Source organism: Megascapheus bottae, chromosome 2 (genome assembly GCF_031878675.1).
Source record: "Megascapheus bottae isolate mThoBot1 chromosome 2, mThoBot2.hap1, whole genome shotgun sequence".
NCBI classification, from domain to species: Eukaryota; Metazoa; Chordata; class Mammalia; order Rodentia; family Geomyidae; genus Megascapheus; species Megascapheus bottae.
In genome coordinates this window covers 32,123,477-32,144,140 of record NC_143510.1, presented here as the reverse complement: position 1 = coordinate 32,144,140, position 20,664 = coordinate 32,123,477, and the positions used below count along the sequence as shown (strand labels likewise).

The 20,664-nt window shown below is 40.4% G+C and overlaps 1 protein-coding gene across 1 annotated transcript in view; it reads left to right on the top strand.

Annotated features, from left to right (window-relative positions):
* The first annotated feature begins 977 nt into the window (after positions 1–977).
* Prickle2 (prickle planar cell polarity protein 2) overlaps positions 978–20,664 on the top strand; it is a 179,089-nt gene continuing 159,402 nt past the window's right edge. The window contains exon 1 of the mRNA XM_090323515.1: positions 978–1,046. Coding sequence (XP_090179641.1) covers positions 1,042–1,046 — 5 coding nt within the window. The 5' untranslated portion in view covers positions 978–1,041. The remainder of the gene's footprint in view (positions 1,047–20,664) is intronic.

Sequence of the window (20,664 nt, the reverse complement as noted above, 5' to 3'; positions counted from 1 at the left end):
GCAGCTCAGAACAGCTCAAAAACCCCTTTGCATGCCCGATGCAGTCCTGTCTTGCTGCCCATAGTGGAGAGATGTTCATCCCCAGCCAGGAGCTCAATCATAGGGCAATTGAAGACTCTAATGCCATTCCTACCTCCAGACATCACCATTTCTCTCCCCCCAATCCTTCTCACTCTAACAGTATTAGAGCTTGAACTCAGGGCTTAGCTTTTTCATCATAGCTAGCCGTCTGCCACTTGAGACACCCCTCTACTTCTAGCTTTTTGGTGGCTCATAGTCATTCCTGTTCATGATCCTCAGATCTTGTCCTCCTGAGTAGCTAAGGACTACTACAGACATGAGCCGCCGCCACCGCTGCTCTGTTTAAAAGCTCTGCATGGCATGCTCGTGATCAGGTAAAGTTGAGAACAAACCCTTGAGACATTCCTATCAGAGTCTATATTGTATATGCTGGCCTTGAGTATACAAAGTATACACTCAAAGCCAGCCCACAAGAACCACATGTCAGAAAAATCTCCTCAGTCAATGGCTGGAGTGTTAAGTTGTGTTGTGGGTATCACTGCGAGTATTACAGGGAGCCAGTCCTGAGGAATCCTTATACTCCTTATACAGGAGTTAGAAGGGTGTCCAGACTCATTAAGCTACTTCACACACTTCAAATGCCTTGCACCTCACCAGTGAGACCCTGTTTCTAGCATCCATGGTGTCAATGAACCAATCATTGGTATCATCATTAAGACCATGGCTTTGGAACCTCCTTGGATTTGAATGTCCCTATCAAAAATCAAGTGAGTTATTGAGAAGGTGGAAACTTAATTCTAGAATGGGGTTTAGAGGCAGGGCTTTTGGGAGATAATCTCATTAAGACTATAAGGGTAGAAACCAATGACACGCAATGTCATAGTAAGAGGACTTTAGCCAGCAGTATGTCTTACCAGCCAATGTCTCTGACTTGCAGCTCTGCAGAATAGTCTCCCCAGCAAGTAAGACTTCATCACATATGCCCTGACCCCAGCCTTGAACTTCCCAGTTGTCAGAACCATGAGGTACATAAACCATTATAAATTACTCAGCCTGTGAGATGTAAAACATCAGAAATTGGACTAAGATAGCCTCCTGATTCTAGTCAAGAACTGCTAGCTATAGACTATGCTAGACTGGGAGCAAATCATACATCAGCTATATGTGTGGATTGTAGCCCTGGATTGTAGCCCTCTCCAACTTGAGCTGGCTGACCTTGCCGAGTCTGTGTATTCTTGGTATCATGTTAGCTGACAACCCCTACAATTAAGGCTAACCTCACTGGCACATATATGATATCATAATAATTATGCCGATATATTTTAAACTCAATGGCAGTTATAATAGCATGGCATCTTCCCAAAGCCAAAGAGGAGGTATCATTTGTAAAGGCAATGGGTTATAAGGTTGGGATATTTCCCAGCTGCCAATCAATCATTCACCTTATTGGTCAGCCAAGGTAGGGTCTGAGGATCTCCTTTGGGGTTGCTGATTGTGGAGAGACTGCATTGGTTTATTACTTGACATAAACTCAGTAACAAATCAGGAGCGAGGGACTAGCACATAGCCTGGCTTACTTGGAGCTATGGATGGTGTGTTCACCTTTGCTTGTAGGCTCTGGAGCTGGATGACAGAGCAAAAAGTGTAGAGGGAGATTGTAGATTTGTTGGGGAACATGGCAGAGGAGAAGAGGTACCAGTATGGTGAGAAATGTGTCCCAAGACCACAAGCTCTGAGTCAACCAGAAAATGTGACTTCCTTACACTTTAGAGCTACCTATCATGGCGGGATGGGATGGGGAAAATAAATTGGTTTATCCACAAAACTGAAGTTTACTTCTAAGGCCTGGCCTTGGAATACTGGAATGAGACTGCTAGAATGTGAAGTTACAGACTGGAGAGTTGGATTGAGATTTGTATTGAGGGAGCGGTCCACTCAGCAGCAGAGAAGGGGAAATTTGACATGGACCAGTCAAATACTGAGACTTGTTAAAAAAAAAAAATCCATGCCATTTCATGTTTATACCTCCAGGTCCCGAGACTCCTTGGTAATCTGTTACATATGCTCACTTTGGTGTTATGCTGGGGCATGCCATTGTGGAGCCCTTTGTCTGGTGGTTGGCTGGAAAGGAGTACATTTCAAATGAGCTGTGCTAGGGAAATTCACTTAGCTTGGCAGAATGGAAAAGAACGGAACAGATGGTCTCTATGGAGATTTTCCCTTCACTCTACTGTAAGAAGTTGCTTCCCCTCTTGGCGATTCTAGTTGCCGATCTGTGCATCCGAGGCTGCCTTTGGTAATTCTCACTGGTGCCCAGTTTTGAATCCTGTAATTCCTGGTTCTCTGGGAAGGTTCTATGTTCAAAGGTATTTGGGGAAACAAATATCGTAGTTTCCCTCTTTGCAGGTTTTTTTCAGAACCTTGAAGTAGAATAGCTTGTACTATTTTAAAGAACTCATTTTATCTACAAAAAAAGCTTTGTCTTGGAAGAATATTAGATCTGCAGGCAAATGATATACAAAATGTTGCCCAAAAGAGTTTATAGGATGAATTACTTTTTGGAGTAAAATGTTAGATAAATACAGATAGTATATTGTTTCCTTTTTAATTAACAAGCTCGTTAATGTGCTCTTTGCAGAGCACTTCCACTAAAATCTGCTTTACCTCGTGAGCCTGACCCTCTGACCATGGTAATGTCTTGGGGAGCTGTCAGGCAGGGGGGCAGGGAGGGGGCGGAGTGACAAAAAAAAGAGCTTAGGGAGACAAAAAAGTGAAATTGATGGAATAGTGCACATATATCATTGATACTTCTCTCTGCTGGCAAAAGAACCAGAATTCTAAGTCAGACTCTAGTCACTCACACCTGTAATCCTAGCTGCTCAGGAGGCTGAGATCTGCAAAAGTCACAGTTTGAAGCCAGCCTAGAAAGGAAAGTCTGTGAGACACTTATCTCCAATTAACCAGCAAAAAGCCAGAAGTAGAAGCATGACTCAAGTGGTAGAGAACCAGCCTTGAGAGAACAGCACCCAAACAGAGTCTCTTTACCAGCCCCACCAAAAGAATTAGAATTCTTTTCTTCCTTGGGGATAGCTAAGGTTTATTTCATTGTAGCCATCTCCTTTGAGAAATGTAGTGAAATAGCTTCCTTCTTGGTTCCATTAGCAGAGCATGCTTACTTTTTTCTTAGCTCAAACACCATTTCCAGTCCCTCTGTGTGGTTCTACTTTCTCCCTCTTTCCTCCCCTGTGCTCCCTTTCTCTCCCCTCCTTTACCTTCCTTCCCCCCCTTCCCTTACCTCTCCCCTTTCCTCCCTTCCATTCCTCTCTCCTACCCACTCCTTCTTTCTCTTCCTCTTCCTTCCCCTCTATCTCTCCTCTCCTTTTCTCTGCAGCCCTAATACATCAACATCTTGGAAAAGTCCTGCCATTGTTTATATGTTGTGGATCCTGGGTTGTCATGTTTCCTAGGGAAAGATTCATCACCACGAGAGTGACATGTTTACACAGAAATGGTTTCCTAATCTGGCTGGGTCTCTCTGTGTTTGTCACATTTCCCATGATTCCTCTTCAAAGGGCTTTTTCTTTCCCACTCCACCTTTTCCCACAGGACGCATAGGAAAGAAACTCACGAATGATTTCCACTGCTTTATTCTCTTCTGCTTCTAGATAGAGTGGCTTTCCTGCCCTTCTTTCTCGTCAGTCAGAGATTGCCTTGAACCTTACCCAGTAATGAAAGTGGCCTGCATCATTTAACCCAAACAGCTTTTGGAGCTGTACCATGATATCCACTTCGAGGATATGGTGAAGCAATTTGTAAGCATCCCACAGTTTTGTGTTTGGATATGAAATGTTCCCTATCAAAGGCTCCTGTGGTGAAGGTTTGGTCCTCAATCAAATGCTTAAGGTCCTCAATCAAATGGTGAATCAGGGGATGAATCCATCTTGACTCTTGCGTAGGACTGGGGAAAGTACCACGTGATTGGAGGAATAGATGCAGAGAGTGAACAGCCTTCCTCTGCCATCTCCTCACACCATGATATTTTAGCTTCACTTCCAGTTCAAAGCAATGAGTCTACCTGACCATAAATTGGAACCTCTGAAACCACAGGCCAAAATAAACCTTTCCTCTTTGAAATTCCTCTAGGGAATTTTGTCACAGCCAGGCTGACTGACTAACACACTCCTCTAATGGTATCATGGTTAATCTTAAGTGGGATCCCATCCTGAAGTTGAGTTCCAGAATTCAGATAAATCTTTTTCCCTCCATCATTTCCTTCAACTTTCTTAAAGAAAATAATAACAGTTTCATACCAAGCTATGATTCACATATCATTAAATTCCCTGCTCTAAATTGTACAATTTAGTGGTTTCTAGTATAGTCACAGTTGTAACCAACATCAGAATCTAATTTCAAAATATTTTCATCATCTACAAACAAACTTTGTGCCTGTCTTTCAGCCATTGCCCACCCCTAGTTCTTTTTTCCACTCATCAACTTCATGACTGTAGCTTTGCCATTGCTGGGTATTTCATATAAATGGAATCATACAAAATGTTCCTTGGGGCCCAGAGTATGACCTAGTGGTAGGGCCCTTTCCTAGCAAGCACAAAGCCCTAGGTTTGATTCTTTGGTTCCACATACACAGAAAAAGCCAAACATGGTGCTGTGGCTCAAGTGGTAGAGTACTAGCCTTGAGAAAGCTCAAGGACAGTGCCTAGGCCCTGAGTTCAAGCTCCAGGACTGGCAAAAGAAATAAAATAAAAAAGATTTTTTAAAAAGTCCAGTCCTGGGGGAGGTGAGGAGGGAATAGTGAATGGAATCTTTCACTTAAGATAATGTTTTCAAACTTCACATTTTTAGCTGTGGGAGAATCTAACTCACATCTTGTTTGTTGTTTGGTTTTGTCTGGTCTTTGCTGAATAATATCTCCTTGAATAGATATACCACATTTCATTTATCCACTTGTTAGCTGATGGAAATTTTGTATTGCTTCTGTGTGTGGCTATTAGAATATAATGCTTTCAGTATTCATATATACTCACGTGTGCATGGGTGTTTGTTTCTCTTGGGTGTATGCTTAAGAGCATCATTATTGGACCACATAGAAAGTTTAGGTTTACTAATTCTAGGAAATTTTTTTTTTCAAAGAAGTCCTTTTGTAGTTGAACCACACTTGCATGTGAGTCCAAATTTCTCCACATTCTCAGCACTTGCTTTATGGATTGTAGTCACCTTTGAACGTGAAGGTGGTGTTATTGTGGTTATTTCCCTAATGATTATCAATGCTCTACATCCTCTGCTTGTTTATTAACCATTTCTATGTCTGCTTTGGAGAAATAGCCATGTAAATCTTTGGCCATTTTTAAGTTGAATTTAAAAAAAATTGTAAACTGTATCTGACTTTGTTAACTGGTATGTAAATGGTGTATATTTGTTTATTTGAAACAGGGAAGGAAGGGGAAAATAAGATTGGGAGGGGGGCAGAGGGAGGGAAATTGGGACAAAAACACAAGAAAGGATATTAATGTTCAAGAAGTAATGTACCCATTACCTGACGAATGTAACTGTAACCCCTCTATATGTTACCCAAACAATAAAATACAATAAAAAAGAAATCAAATGAGAAAAAATGTAAAGGTTCTCCATATCTACATATGATTCGTAAATATTTTCTTATATGTGAATTGTCTGCTTTTTCAGCTCGGAAATTTCCATTTGTTCTCTCCCTGGCTTGTTTTTACTGTTTTTCTACTTAGTTTTCTATTTCTGTCTATTAAACCTTATCCTCCTACTGTCCTCTTTTTCTTTACTTCTTTGAACATACTTAGATTGTTGATTTGAGGACTTTGTGTCATAAATCCAACATTTAAACTTACTTCCATATAGTTTTGACCAAATGCCTTTCCTTATACACTGGCCTCACTTTCCTGTTCCTTTTCATAGTGTATAATATGAAAGGTGATACGTGGTTTTAGGGGATTTTGTCAGTTAGTCTGTTTGATTTTGAAACATATTCTCACCATGTTGCCTAGACTGGCCTTAACTATCCCTGCTGTAATCTGGAAATTTTCAATAATACAATATTACAACTCTGAACATCATATCCACTCCCACCCAATGTTTCTTTTTATGCTATTGTATGTCTAGTGATTTTCATGGTTGTGTGCTATTCTGTTTGATTTCTTCATCTGATATGATCACGGATATATCTGTTCAGTTACTTAAGCTAATAATTGAACAGACAAGTTGTTTTGGTTTGGTTTGGTTTGGTGCTGGTATTAGGGCTTGAACTCAGGGCTTTGACACTGTCTTTCAGCTTTTTCATTCAAGACTTGGGCTCTGTTACTTGAACCACAGCTTCACTTCCAGCTTTTTGCTGGTGAAATGGAGGAAAGAATTTCACAGACTTTACCATCTGGGCTGGTTTTGAACTGTGATCCTCAGATCTCAGCCTTCTGAGTAACTAGAATCATAGGCAAAGGCCACCAGAGAACAAGGGACAAAGTAGTCTTCCCTTTGCTGATGGGCTTTAGGGAAAACCTGCTTCTCTTCATTAGCTTTCATTTGCTCTTCCTGCAAAGCTTCTAGGTCAGCCACAGATGAGACCCTTGACCCTCTTTTAGGTCTTTTTGCAGGCAGATTTGTAGCTTTTCTTGTGTGTGAATTTTTTAGATTATGTTGGAATTTTTAGAATATGTTGGAATTTTTCTGAGTTACAGAGCTCCCATCTATAATTTATTTTACTCTTTTTCTGGTGGGGGGTGAACTCTGGACCTGGGTGTTGCCCCTGAGTTCTTCAGCTCAAGTCTACCACCTTATCCCTGAACCACAGGCCCACTTCCCATTTTCTAGTGATTAATAGGAGATAAGAGTCTCTCCTTCTTTAGTCTTAGCTGGCTTTGAAGGGTGATCCTCAGATCTCAGCCTCCTGAGGCTGAGATTACAGGTGTGAGCCACTGGACTAGGCTATTTTACTCTTTAGATTTTTCCTTTTTCAAAGATTTTCTTTGAAGAAGAGCTATTTTTGTTTCTATTTGCTTACTTGTTTTGCCAACCTCTTTTTTTGTCCACATGATTATTGCTTCCAGTACCTGTAGTGTTAAAATGTGTGTGTGTGTGTGTGTGTGTGTGTGTGTGTGTGTGTGTGTTTGTTTGTTTTCAACAAATACTTGGGAACAAGTCCTTTTTTTTTCCTAAGCAGCTCTGATTCAGGGCTACTGACAACAAAGCCCTGTTGATGAGACTTTTCGAGGGAACTTCCAGACTGATTAAGCAAGTTTCTGGGGATAAGATTCCCAAGGTTCCAAGCCCATTCTGTCCCTTTCTGGGAATTTCTGGCTTCCCTCAGATATCCTTCTTGCAAGACTGATGCTTTTGGAGGCTGTTGTAAGAGCTGAGAACAGAAATGAGAACAGAAGGAAGTAAAAACGCTACAAAACTTGCTGTGCTTGCTAAGAGTCTGCTGTTTTTCTCCAAGTTCACAAGAAGTCCCATGCTGGTTTTAAGTTTTTAACTAATTGAATTCTAAAGAAGTAAATTTCACTATATTTACCAGTGTCCCTGTTGATTTTATAGACTGATAGACATTCAGAGGTATTTCTAGAATTGCTTCTTTAAGCAGGGTCAGTTTTAGAGTATGTATTTTAGTAAGTTCATAATAAGTACTCTGAAGACCTAGTTAAGAAAGTGATCAGACAGTTAAAGGATTGTTAGTCGTTTGTACAGGAGAATTCCTGGAGGGATTTAATATTTTTCTATTAGTTAAAGATTATGAAGGATATTTGTATCTAATAATGTGCAGATCGTGCATACAAGATGAGTTTTTCTGTGGGTTAAATTTTCATGAGGAGTGTTCCTTTGGTAGAGGCATATTGTGATTTACTGAGGGTGAACATACTCTTTTCTCTCAGTCTTTCCCTGTCACTAATCTTTTTTCAGAACATGCTATTAGACATATCTTTGCGTCTCTAAGTCTCATAAATCCACTGAAGTGGACTGTTAGCTAAAGGCAATAGAAATCATGTGACATTTTTATTTTCATTTCTGAGAACTAATATTTTTTCTCATTCTTGTGTTGGGGATATTTTTTCTTTCATGACTCATTCTTTGACCTTTATTATGAAAGGTCCTGAAACAAGATAAACTAGCTTGAAGTATATATTCATTATATTTTTCCAGTAGATTATTCTTTTCCTTCTTGGCATCCTTTTAGATGGAATATCCTTACATTTAAAGCAATGAGGCCCATCTGAAAAGAAGACAGTGAATAATACAGTGTCTTTCTCTAATTGTCCAAACTTTTTAGATTTCCTGTAGTTTAACAAGTAGATACTTTATTTTATTCAGATTTAGCATATTCATACAAGGTATACCAATCTGAATGGCTAAAACTTTTCTTGGATTTGAAAAGCTTACTTTTCATTTCTAGCTGGGGATTTGTTTTCCCCTTCCATTGAGCTATAGCGGGTACCTTTCCCTTCCCTATCAGTTTGTTACCTACAGGACCTAGTCTCCTGAATTCCAGTCCACTGTTCTATTTGCTACACTGGGTAAGGGTCTGATTAATGCCACACAGTACAAAGAGGACCTTTAAAGCCTTAGTTTCAAGGACTGGAGATGTAGCTCCATTGTTGATTTCAGGTTTAGTTTGTACAAGGCATGATTCAAGTTGTGCTGTCTGTGCTTACATTGCATAAAGAGAAAATCCAAACTGTCTTTTCTGTCCTGTACCTTAATGTTTATCTGGCTGTCTTTTGATATTTTATTACTCATTCTACCTTCTGACAAGCAAAGCAATAAAGTAGATTTTAGGCAGACTATGTTGAGTTATTAATTGCCTCATTAGGTAGGAAAAAGAGGGCTCGTGTGCCAACACCCTCTGGCACAAGGATTCAGGAAATAAAAAACGTCTCCCTTTGCTAATGCTCATTTAACTTATAGGCCAGTTCTCATTGCACAATAGAACCTGTGCAAGAAAGACACGAAGGTTTCCAAATTACAGCTATACAATGCCCTGCTCATTTGCAGGCAACATGACCCTGGGCCTCTATGTGCTTTGGGAGGCTTTTATAATGGGATCTGTCCTGCAGTCATGTTTAAGCACCTGAACGGTGCTTTCAGAATGGGGATTCTGTGCCTGAGTGCCAGGAAGGAAAAGATTCATTTGTGTTTCTCTGAAACATGCTCTCAGCGAACCAGAACAGTCCTTTAATACCGTGATGAATCCTTGCAGTAGCCAGGAGATTAGTAAAAGCAGTTCAATGAAATGTGGTCAACAGCTCAGGCTCCTAGAACAAGTGGTGATTGCCAGTCTCAGCCCCTGGCACCCACGTTGCCCTAGGGAAATATCTGTTGACGAAGAAGAGACTAAACGCAACTTTGCCTTGCGGTTTCCATAGTCTGTGAATGGAAAAAGTCCGCAGGGTAACTCCGGCCTTCCCAGGAGCTGATTTTTAATTAGCATTGCAGACAAGTCCAGTCTTTTATGAGTCCACTGGGTCAGGTGCTGGTAGCCCCGAGTTCCTGCCCCTTACTTCCTGGGTGTGCCCTTGGAAGGAAGGAAGGCTATCATGAATTTGAGTTGGTTCTATGGAACATGACCAAGGGACCATGTGCAAATCTGCTTAGTTTTGTTTCTCCCAATCTTCTCTTTATCCTCTTGCTCTTTTTTCTTTGTTCTTGCTCTTTTTGCTCTTCTCTCTCTTTCTTGAACTCAGGACCTCACACTTGCTGAGCAAGTGTCCTACCACCTGAACAATGACCTTTAGTCCTTTACCTTTTAGATTTTCAAGTAAGGTCCCACACTGATTTTACCCAGCTCAATCTCTGACTACATTCCTTCTGCTTCTCAATCTCAAGCTGGGATGGCAGGTGTGTACTAACACACCTGGGCCCGCAAGACCGCTTTCTGAAGAGGAACTGGGATGACATGGGAGTCTTCAGAATGAAAAAACATCTCTTCTTGTCTGTGTCTGCTGTTGTTCCCTGAGCTGAGATTGGAGTGTATGGTAGAAGACCAGGGGAGGATTAGGTATAGGAACAAAGATAGCTGTAACTTCAACAACCATAGACTCTAGTAGTATGAACTTGAATAATAATAGTAATAATAATAATGGTGAATTCTTAAATCGTGCCTTTTTAAAAATTTATTGTAATGTATAGAGGGGTTACAGTTATATTCTCCAGATAGTAAGTTCATTACTTCTCACACATTGATACCCCTTCTCATGTTTTTGTCCCATTTCCCTCCCTCCACCCCCTCCCAATCATCTTGTTTCCCCCCCTTCCCTTTCCTATTTCAAACAAACAAGTAAACGTATATACAATATGCCAGATAACAAAGTCAAATATGGTAACAATATAAAATTAACCAAAGGGCAACAAAAGAGAAGAGAAATAACGGAATACATTAAGAACAACAATCATACAAGATAAAGCTCTTGTTTCCATAGCCTGGAGATCCTTTCATTTAGCCTCATCCTATATGACCTTAGAGATCTAGGATTTGCACTATTGTAATCCACTGCTAGGAAAGAATGACATCCATTGTAAGGAAATAGAAAGACTTGGAAAAAAATCATATTAAGTGAAGTAAGCCAAACCCAAAGGAACATAGGCTCAATGGTTTCCCTTATCTGTAATAATTAAATGGTGCCTTTTATATTCCAAGTACTGAACAAAGGGTTTATATCTTATATTCTTTTTCATTTTTTTGTTGGTCATGGGGCTTGAACTCAGAGCCTGGGCCCTGTCCCTGAGTTCTTTTGCTCAGTGCTAGTGAGTTCCACTTCTGGTTTTCTGGTAGTTAACTGGAGATAAGAATCTCATGGACGTTCCTTCTCGGGTTGGCTTTAACTATGATCTTCAGATCTCAGCCTCTTGTATAACCAGGATTTGAGGTATGAGCCACTGGCACCTGGCTTCTTTTCATATTCTTTATCAGCAAGGATACCTTGGGAAAATGATTTTTTTTTGTGGATCATGACACTTGAACTAAGGGCCTGGGCACTGTCCCTGAGCTCTTTAACTCAAAGCTATGGCCCTAACCCTGGAGCCACAGCACCACGTCCCATTTTTTAGTGATTAGTTAGAGATAAGGGTCTCATGTTCTTTAATGCCTGGGCTGCCTTTGAACCTCAATCCTCAGTTCTCAGCCTCCTGAGTAGCTAGGATTATAGGCGTGAGCCACCACTTCTGGAGAGAAGATATTCTTTTTCTAATTTGCAAATGAGGAAAGTGAGTTATTAAGGGGCCTGATTTCACAGTTACTAAATGTCAGAGCTAGAATTTGAACCCAGGTACCCTCACACCATAAATCATATGTGATACCACTTTCCTCTGTTCCTTACATCTGCAGAATACATGTATATTTTGACAGAGCAGCTCTCTGGCAAGAGGCTGATTGTGCAAAGTGTGTAGCAAATGTTCCTGAAACTACTACCATGGGCCAGACTGTGGATGACAGCAGTGGACAAAAGGAGGCAATGTGTCCTCCCCCACCCCCCCGCCTTGTGTTCATGCTAGTGCAGATTAGCAAAGAATAAAACCTGGTCCCATGGTGACCTTTCTTGAAGACATCTGCTTCCGGCAAGGAAGAAGTGACATACAATCTGAGTCATCAGAGAGGATTGGCAAGGGGAAGGGCAGTGTTGCTCATGCAGGGGAGACCTTGACCTTTCCAAGGAACTGTAGCCTTGATGGTGAGAGGAATGGGGTCTTCAGACTGGCCTGAGCAGGTTGCTGAGGACCAAGACCTAATTTACAAGCAACAGAAAATTGTTGAAGCACCCAAAGCAAGAGAACTCAGGACCTCACAGTTGCTAGGCAGGTGATCTTCCACTCGAGTCCTGACTGTCCTTTTTGCTTTTAGTTTTTTCCAGAAAAGTCCTAACACCGTCTTTACCCAGACCCACCTCTGACTATAGTCTTCCTCCTTCCCCCTCTGGAGTAGCCACAGTCATAGGAGAATATTTGGATTTTGGAAAGATCTCTCTATGGGCAAGACAGGGGGCTCCACAGAAAAGATATTGGAAAAACAGTCTGAGGGCTCCTGCCATGAACTAGATGAAAGAAGGAGGGGTGTATGAAGGGCAATGGCAAAAGTAGATAAACAGATTCGAGAGAGTTGTGGATAAAACCTGTATTTCATCTCAGATAAAATATGTGGGAAGACTATGTAGCAGGCTCTGTATTAACATGGTATATAGACAGAAATCCTTTCCTATAGGGTTTTTTGGGGGAATCCCAAGAAGAGAAATTTATTTCCACTTTCTGCCCTTAGGAATAGTCACCAAGTGGCCTGAAGACATTTTTGAATGTCATGGTGATGGTGTTGGAAATCCACTAACATCTAAGAGGCAGTGGTCAGGGAGTTTGCTCAGCATCCTGCACTGCTCAGGAGTGCCCCAACAATGGGTTCATAATGCTGGGGTTAAGAAGGCCTGGTTTATACCTGGGCTGGGGAGGCAGGGGAGCAAGCAATATAGATTTTAATGCAGGTGATGAGGCCAAGTGCAGGGCATCACAGGAAGTCTGGTACTTTCACTCCACCTTTATAGGCGGAGAAGTGGAGGAGGCATCACCTCTCAGCTTAGGTTGGAGAGGGAGGGCCCTGGAAGTTCATTAGAGCAGTACTTAGTTTCTGTTTAAGTCAATTGAACTAAATAGGAAGTCTGTAAGTATTGGTGTTCAAAGGTTCACATCCAGCTTCTGTCTAGTCTGTGTGACCTTTGACCTCAACGCACCCCATTTCTCCCACTGTTAGTTCTTATTTTGTAGCCCTTGTGAGAGCTGGAGCACATAGCATTGTACGTATGGTGATTGATTAGAAAGTGGCTCCCAGAAATACCTACCTTCCTTCCTTCCTTCCTTCCTTCCTTCCTTCCTTCCTTCCTTCCTTCCTTCCTTCCTTCCTTCCCTCCTTCCTTCCTTCCTTCCTTCATTTTTTTCCTTGCATATTTTTCTTCATGGTTATTTCCTCCACATTTGCCCGAACTCCTTTGCTCTAGCCCCTTCTCAAACTTGTATTTCCCAATTTAGCAACTCTGAGTCGCTATATTTGAAAGAAGAAGAAATAGGGCCAGGAGTGTGGCCAAGTGGTAGAGTGCTAGGCTAGCATGCAGAAAGCCCTGCTTTTGATCCCTTACTACCCACAGAAAAAGCCAGAAGCTGTGACTCAAGGGTAGAGGCCTAGCCTTGAGAAAGCCCAAGGACAATTCTCAGGCCCTGGGTTCAAGCCCCAGGACTGGCAAAAAAAAAAAAGGAAAAAAATGCCATACTAACTGTTTTGTTTTAACTGTAGTATTCAGATTTGTGTGGGAACACCTGATGGGAACGTTGAGATTTTGAAACGGTAGGTCCAGCTTTTCCTCACTGTTGGGCAACACATGAGATCCTCTCCAACACAAGACTGGGCTTGTGTGTGGAACAACATCTTCCAGTGAAAGAATGGCTCTACAACATATTTAATCATCCTGTAGTCCTTGGCCCAGAAATGCTTCAGAATGTGAGGCATCCTAGTAGGTAAATGTGCTCAAGCCAGTTGTATTTATACAATTATGTTAACCCAAAAAACTAAAATCCAATTTTTTTTATTTCCTAAAGAACTTAATATGCTTAAATCCTTCCATGAGATTTCTGTATACCTGAATGGAAGGCATTTGGGGAAAATTCACCCTGGACTCTTGAACACTGGTTCCACAGTGAAGATTGCTTAAACCTGAGTTTAAGTTTCTTTCCCACCTAAAGATAAATGTAAGGTTTGGCAAGGCTGACAAATAGCATTATTGGAAATTTCTGCCAGTGAGAGAGGGGTAGGGCTAAAGATGCCTTCCAGTGTGTGAGAGGTCTTCCAGAAAATCAGAGAATGGGTGTTTCTCAGTGTTATAGTTCGTACAGTGGCAAACTGGGGCCTAGAGGCCAATACAGCTTATGTTTGGAACACTGACATATGTTCCCCTAGCAAAGTTAAGTGGGTGTAATCAAGATTGCATAGCCGCCAGGAGTTTGGCCTAGTGGTAGAGTGCTTGCCTAGCATGCACGAAGACCCGGGTTCGATTCCTTGGTACCACATACTTAGAAAAAGCCAGAAGTGGTACTGTGGCTCAAGTGGTAGAGCTCCAGCCTTGAGAAAATCCAGGGACAGTGCTCAGGCTTGGAGCTCAAGCCCAGGACTGGCCAAAAAAAAAAGGAAAAGTTTGGGCTGGGATGTAGCTCAGTGGCAAAGCGCTTGCCTAGGAAGTGCAACGTCCTGGGTTCGATCCCCAGTGCCAAAAAAAAAAAAAAAAATACAGTTAAAAAAAAAAAAACAAAAACCCAACAAGATCGCATAGCCCACGAAGTTCAAAATTCTTTCTGTTTGGCCTTTTGCAGAAATTTCACTGGTCCTAACACTAAAAAGAGTGATTCTCAAAGACAATGGACATAAGCAAGAACCTTTCTTTTGTTGTATTGATAGTGCTGTTCTTATACATATTAATGGTTTTCATTATCATGTTTCCGTGCGTGCATATAGTATGTTTTGAGGGGACCCATTAGGGTCCTAGACAATACCAGTTTTCATGGTGCTAAGACCACATTTTTGATGAACAGGATTCTAGGTATGGATTGGCCGGGTAGGATATTGTTTCTACAGGAGCCAAAATGTTTACTGGTTAAGAGCACAAGGTTTAGCTTTTATTCCTTGAATTTATTACATTCCATCCTGAGATGATACCTAATGTTCCTAAACTTCAGGTTGCCATTGTCTAACAGAGATGTACTATCTACGAATTGCCTGGCACAGGCCCTGGTCCCTCAGTGTGGATTCAGAACTTACTGGCCACCCTTACTCTATGCACCCTGAGACATGTTAAATCACCGTGGAGGAAGGAGTCTCAAACTCATGTGTGACCTTCAAAATGGCTCTGAGAGGATATCTTAGGATCATTTTTATTTTTATTTTTTTGAAGCCTTAGAGAGACGTTTTTAATTTAAAAGAAAGAATATTTATTTTGATACTGCTTTGGTTTTAAAATTTAATATTCAATTAACTTAATTCTTTAAGTTCAATATTCATTCGCCTTAATCTTCTATCATGTTTATAAACCTCTGGTCCCTGTTTACAAACTTTAATTATTAAACTGTATATTTTAAGATGTATTCAAGATTATAACAGTTTTTTAAGCAATATGACTTCTCTCTTCTTTTCCAAGAAAAATATATTGCCCCATACTTTTTAATAATTTGCATAGTGTTCATAAATCAAATTTATAATTACAGTAAAAATTGGTTGACTTAAATATCCTAAAAATGTATTTAAATTTTGCTAAGACCTCATTTTCAAATAAGTCTGTACCAATTACTCAACTGAATGCTTTAAATTGGAAATGAAAGAGCAATCTGTTATTTAGATTGACCAAATTCTCTTAAACATTAAAATGATTAAAGTATCAAATATTTACATGTTCCTGAAAATAAACTTGTTATATATATATATATATATATATATAAAACAAACACACACACACATATCCTCAAATGTTTATTTCTTCAAAATGTTTCTGTTCCTTATTAAAAATCTTTCTAGGGTTAAATGATGTCTCCTCACTAGGATACACTCACTATATTAATGATTTTTGGATGACATCAGAAGCTCCAGGTGGAATATGAACCAGGTTATTGTCTTTGATGACACTGGAATACTATCCCTATTTATAGTTACCATGACATTGGCTCCATAAATTAAAAGTGAATGGTCAAAAGAAACAAAAGGCACATGGTCCCCTTGATATGTGGATATTAGATCCAAACAGTACAAGAGCAACGACTTAGTACTTGGGTACTCAAGGTCATTGATGTGAACTTGGAGATATAAATATAACTACATAGACATATAAATCTATGAAGGGATATATATTCTATAGACATATTGATATATAGATCAATATGTATCTATAACTTAATTTTAATTTTGTTCTTAAATTCATGTGCCTGTGATTACATATAGAAATTCCATTCTTGAATACTTGTTTGTTAAACTTGACATTTGAAATATGATGTAAAAAAGTGTTAATAAAATCTTTTAATAATAAAAAAATAGAATGGTCAGATAACCAATAAAACAGACTGACGTTAGAGGTGCACAAGTCTAGAATAATCCTCCAGGCTGCTTCATCCTTATTGCATGGAGTTTTCATTTGTCTGTTGAGTGCCTTGATATCTTTTTTGTGTGTGGCTTGAACTCAGAGTCTGAATGCTGTCCTTTACCTTTTTTCTTTTTTTTTTTGCTCAAGGCTAGTGTTCTAGAATTGAGCCTTGAGCCACAGCTCTACTTCCAGAGTTTTTTGGTTATTGGGTAGACATAATGGTCTCATGTACTTTCCTGCTTGAGCTGGCTTCCAACTGCTATTTTCAGATCACAGCCTCCTGAGCAGCTACCAGGCTAAATAGCTTGGGTTTTTTTTTTTTTATTAAAGAATTTATTAACATTGATTTTTACAACATATTTCAAATGACGTATTTAACAAACAAGTATTCAAGAAGGGAATCTCTATATACAATCACTGGAACTTAGATTTTAGAACATAATTAAAATTAGAATAGCTTGGTTTTTAATTTGTTCTTTTGAGTTTGTTGGGAAATAGCATTAAAAAAAAAAAAAAGCAACTCCCTATCTTTGAGGGCTATAACTTTTCTAGACAAAAAGGAAAACCAGGAAAACCAGGGCTGGCCTAGTGGTCGAGTGCTTGCCTAGGATACAGGAAGCCCTGCATTTGATTCTTACCACATATACAGAAAAAGCTGGAAGTGGTGCTGTGGCTCAAATGGTAGAACATTAGTCTTGAGAAAGCTCAAGGACAGTGCTCAGGCCCTGAGTTCAAGCTCCAGGATTGGCAAAAAAAAAATAAATAAATAGTAAATAAAAAGTAAAAATAAAAGGAGAACCAGATTACTTTTGGATATCTTGAATGCAACGTTGTATAGGCCTCACTTGTAAGATCTTTCTGACTCTGTGATTTGCACAAGTCAATAAACTGCAATGGTGCCAAAAGCCATTATGTCAGTTAAGTATCTCTTTGTGGTATCTTTGGTCAACCTAATCATAAGGGAAAATATTGCAGATACAACTGGTCATGACTGTCCAGCTTATGAAATCTAACTCCTTTACTCTGAAGAAGAGAAAAGATTCATGTCCACAGTGTCATTCAGTTTCAATCAATGAAAGCCTCAACCATACTAGCTGTGGTGATTCTTGCCAGTAAAATCACTGCTACCATTTTTTTTTTGCCATAGCAAAGCCTTCTTATAAATGCTAAAAGAGAAGCTACACCAGATCCTTATTTTGATTGTTGCTTGCCTTTTATTACTTGGAAATGGGAGCAGGTCCTGGGTTATTTTGCTGTGGTTGATTTGAAAGGCTCTTGTATAAACAATAGAATTTCTCCAGTTTGGGCCAGTTTTGATTAATGGATATCTGATTGATGTTAGCACTGGAAAAAAATATGCTTTTCTGGTATTAGACTGAACTTCAGGAATATATCAAAAAACCTTGTAGTGTGTTTCTGCTATAAAGATTTACTCAGTTGATGTATAATTTTATGAGCTATATTTTTCTAGGAAGAAAATATCTGATTATGTTTCTCCGAACTAGTCCCCTGCGGAAAGCTAATATCTATCACCTAAAAGGGAGCTGGATTTTATGTGAAATTCACACTCAGGTATCTTTTGCCCAACAGGGCCTTTTTCATTGGTCATGCATTTCTTTTGTAGTAACAGGTTAATGAAAGTTTTAAAAACTCTTTTTGCTTGGAGGGGGGTCTCAGCAGTTAAATCTGTATGGATGTTAGAGATATTAAATAACAATCCTACTTCCTTAATATTAAGAGATTAAACTATTACCTCTGTTCTTGGATAGGATTAAAAACGCTAGGATTTAGCTAAGCCTCTTGAAATACATTTATCTACATTTTCCAATTTTGAACAATGAAAGATTCTTTTCAGTGATAAGTGAATGTAGGATTTATCGTCATTATTTTATGTGTGTGCCTATCTTGTGGCTAGCACTCAGGGCCTGAGCACTGTACTTGAGCTTTGGTGCTTAAGGCTAGCATTCTGTCCTTGAACCACAACCCCATTTCTTGCTTTTTGCTGGTTAATTGGATGTAAAAGTCTCATGGACTTTCTTTCCCAGGCTGGTTTTTAACCATGGTCCTCAGATTGCAATCCCTTGCGTAGCTAGCATTACAGGTGTGAGCCACCAACGCCCCTCCTCAGTCATTCCTTTTTTGCACTGATGGTAATTTTTGGTATCTCCTTAAGAAAATGGACTCTCTTCCTCTCAAGAGTCCATTCATCTTGTATTGGAATTGCATCTGAAATTCATACTTCTCTTCCTGTGTTCTCACCTGGGTCCCATTTTTGTTGTACTGTTGTTAGTGATGCATTTGAGAATAAAGTCATCCTTTAAAGTTTGCTTTAAGTTTAAGATATGGTTATTACTGCTCAAAATATTTCTGGGAGCTTTGAAAAATTATTGAACTGCATTTGGAAGAAGAAAAGACCTAAGTTAATGAATCTTGAAAAGATAACATCTTTTCATTTTGACTTGAGTTCAAAATCCAAGGTTCTACATCCACATTCAGACCCTCCAGCTAGTACCACTCAGTACCTCTCAGTTAGCACTCAGGGCCCCCAGCCCTGCTTTTGTCCTAGTAATTGTGGAAATGGAGTCTTATAAACTTTTCTGCTTAGGCTGGCTTTGAAACCCAGCCCTCTGAATCTCAGCCTCTGGAGTAAACCTCAGATGACAGGCATGCATGCCAGCCCTCAACTTAGCCCATTTTCTTTTCTACGAGCTGTAATTCTAGTTCTATAAGAGCAATAACGGATCTTTGCCATTAGAGGAGTAGATGGACAAATCAGTTATCAGAAGCACAGAGAATAAGTGATTCCTGGAAGACTTTAAATCAATTGACATTAGAAACTTTATCAGTCCATTGTAGCTCTGTTGGTGGCAAGAATATCTCTCTCTTGAGGGCTTTAGGCAATTGGATATGCCTGAACCACAAAGTCGAAGTCAAATGTTTCTGTCTCCTCTAAATGAAGAGACATCATTCAAATGTAAAAATAGCCATGTGCCAGCTCACAGATTAATATTCCACAATGAAAAGATGTGCAGTCTGTCTGCTTACGCCCACTCGCACATTTGCCAATGCACACATTCTGTCCAGGTGGCAGCCCTCCCCCACTGCTGGCCAAGACACACGGGGGGAGGGAAGTGATTCCAGATGCTTTTCAGGTGCTGACATCTGCATGGAGGAGAGTGGGCTCTTTGGAGCCTCAGCCAGCTGAGAGTTTACTGGGCTGCAACCCAGACTGGCACTGAATGCCCTGCAGGCATGCAAACACACCATCCATGCTTATCCTTCCAGAAGTGCCCTACTGGCTTCTTAATGGGCCAGACTGCAATGCCATCTTGTAGTGAGCCGTTCAGGTGTTTGCCAAGTCAGGTGAATTTGGAAACAGAAATCTGAGCTGTTTCTCAGGGCTAACAGCAGAGCTGTTAGTCTTTCCTTAGTTTTATGCATGGTGTCAGTTTCTGCTAGGTGAGCTGGCTACCCCTGGAAGAATGTTAGGGTGTGGTGAGTCTTTGTGCCTTTCCAGCAGCTTGAACTAGAGTTAAGAAGGCAGATAACTCAGTGGGAGGGAGGTGTGGAGGAGGGTGAAGTCAGTAGAGATAAGAGCTCTTGGGAAGATAAGGGAGCTGAGGTGACACAAATGACAGATCACAGGCCTCTACCTGCCTCTGGCTGACTGCACCTTCTGAAATTGTAGAGCCCAGTGTAATCTTAAATTTGTGCTTATTGCATGCACATGACATCTCCTGATGCCTAAAATGTTAGCCACTGAGGGGAAACTTTGGGAGAAAATACAAGATGAGCCAGCACAGCACAACTGTTGGTCAAAGGGCACTTTTGTGCTGTGAGACCAGGCAGGCCCCCGTATCCTCACACTGACAACCTCAGCCACAAGCAGAGTTGGACAGGAATGAAGATTCCCAGGCCTCTTCCCCTCCCTCTTTCCCCTCCCCCTCACAACCCACATTTTCATAAGATTCCAGGTCATTCCTGTGCACATTAAAGCTGAGAATTGCCAGGTTGAGAAAACTTGGGCAGGTCACCATTAACTATGCAAGAAGAAGCATTAGAATCATTGATAGAAGTATTTGTAAAGAAATTCTTATAGTTCAAAGCCAACCTCATCCTTGAAATATTAGCTTGTATGTGAACATCTCTGGAACGACTACTTTACAAAAAACCAGGTTAGGGGTTTCTCTCTCCTGTTGTCATTGCCATTTGGCCATGATTGAGGCCTCCAATGCCTGGGATAGATGAATATTCAATGAATGAGCCAAGTTAGGGCAATCTCAGTCTTTTTATTAAGCATTGCATAGTGTCTAATGAGACTTGTCAGGAGGAAAGCACAGCAATTTGGCAGTTGTTTTTCACTTCATGGCCACTCCTTTGAGGTCTGTTTCCATTTTACTAACATTTCTCCCTCACTCTAGCAGTCTTAGGGTCTGTCCCATGATGTAGCCTATAGTAGTTTCTCAGTAAGACTGTGTTAAATGGTCGAGGGAAAAAAAGCAAAGAGCTCAGGTGTGTC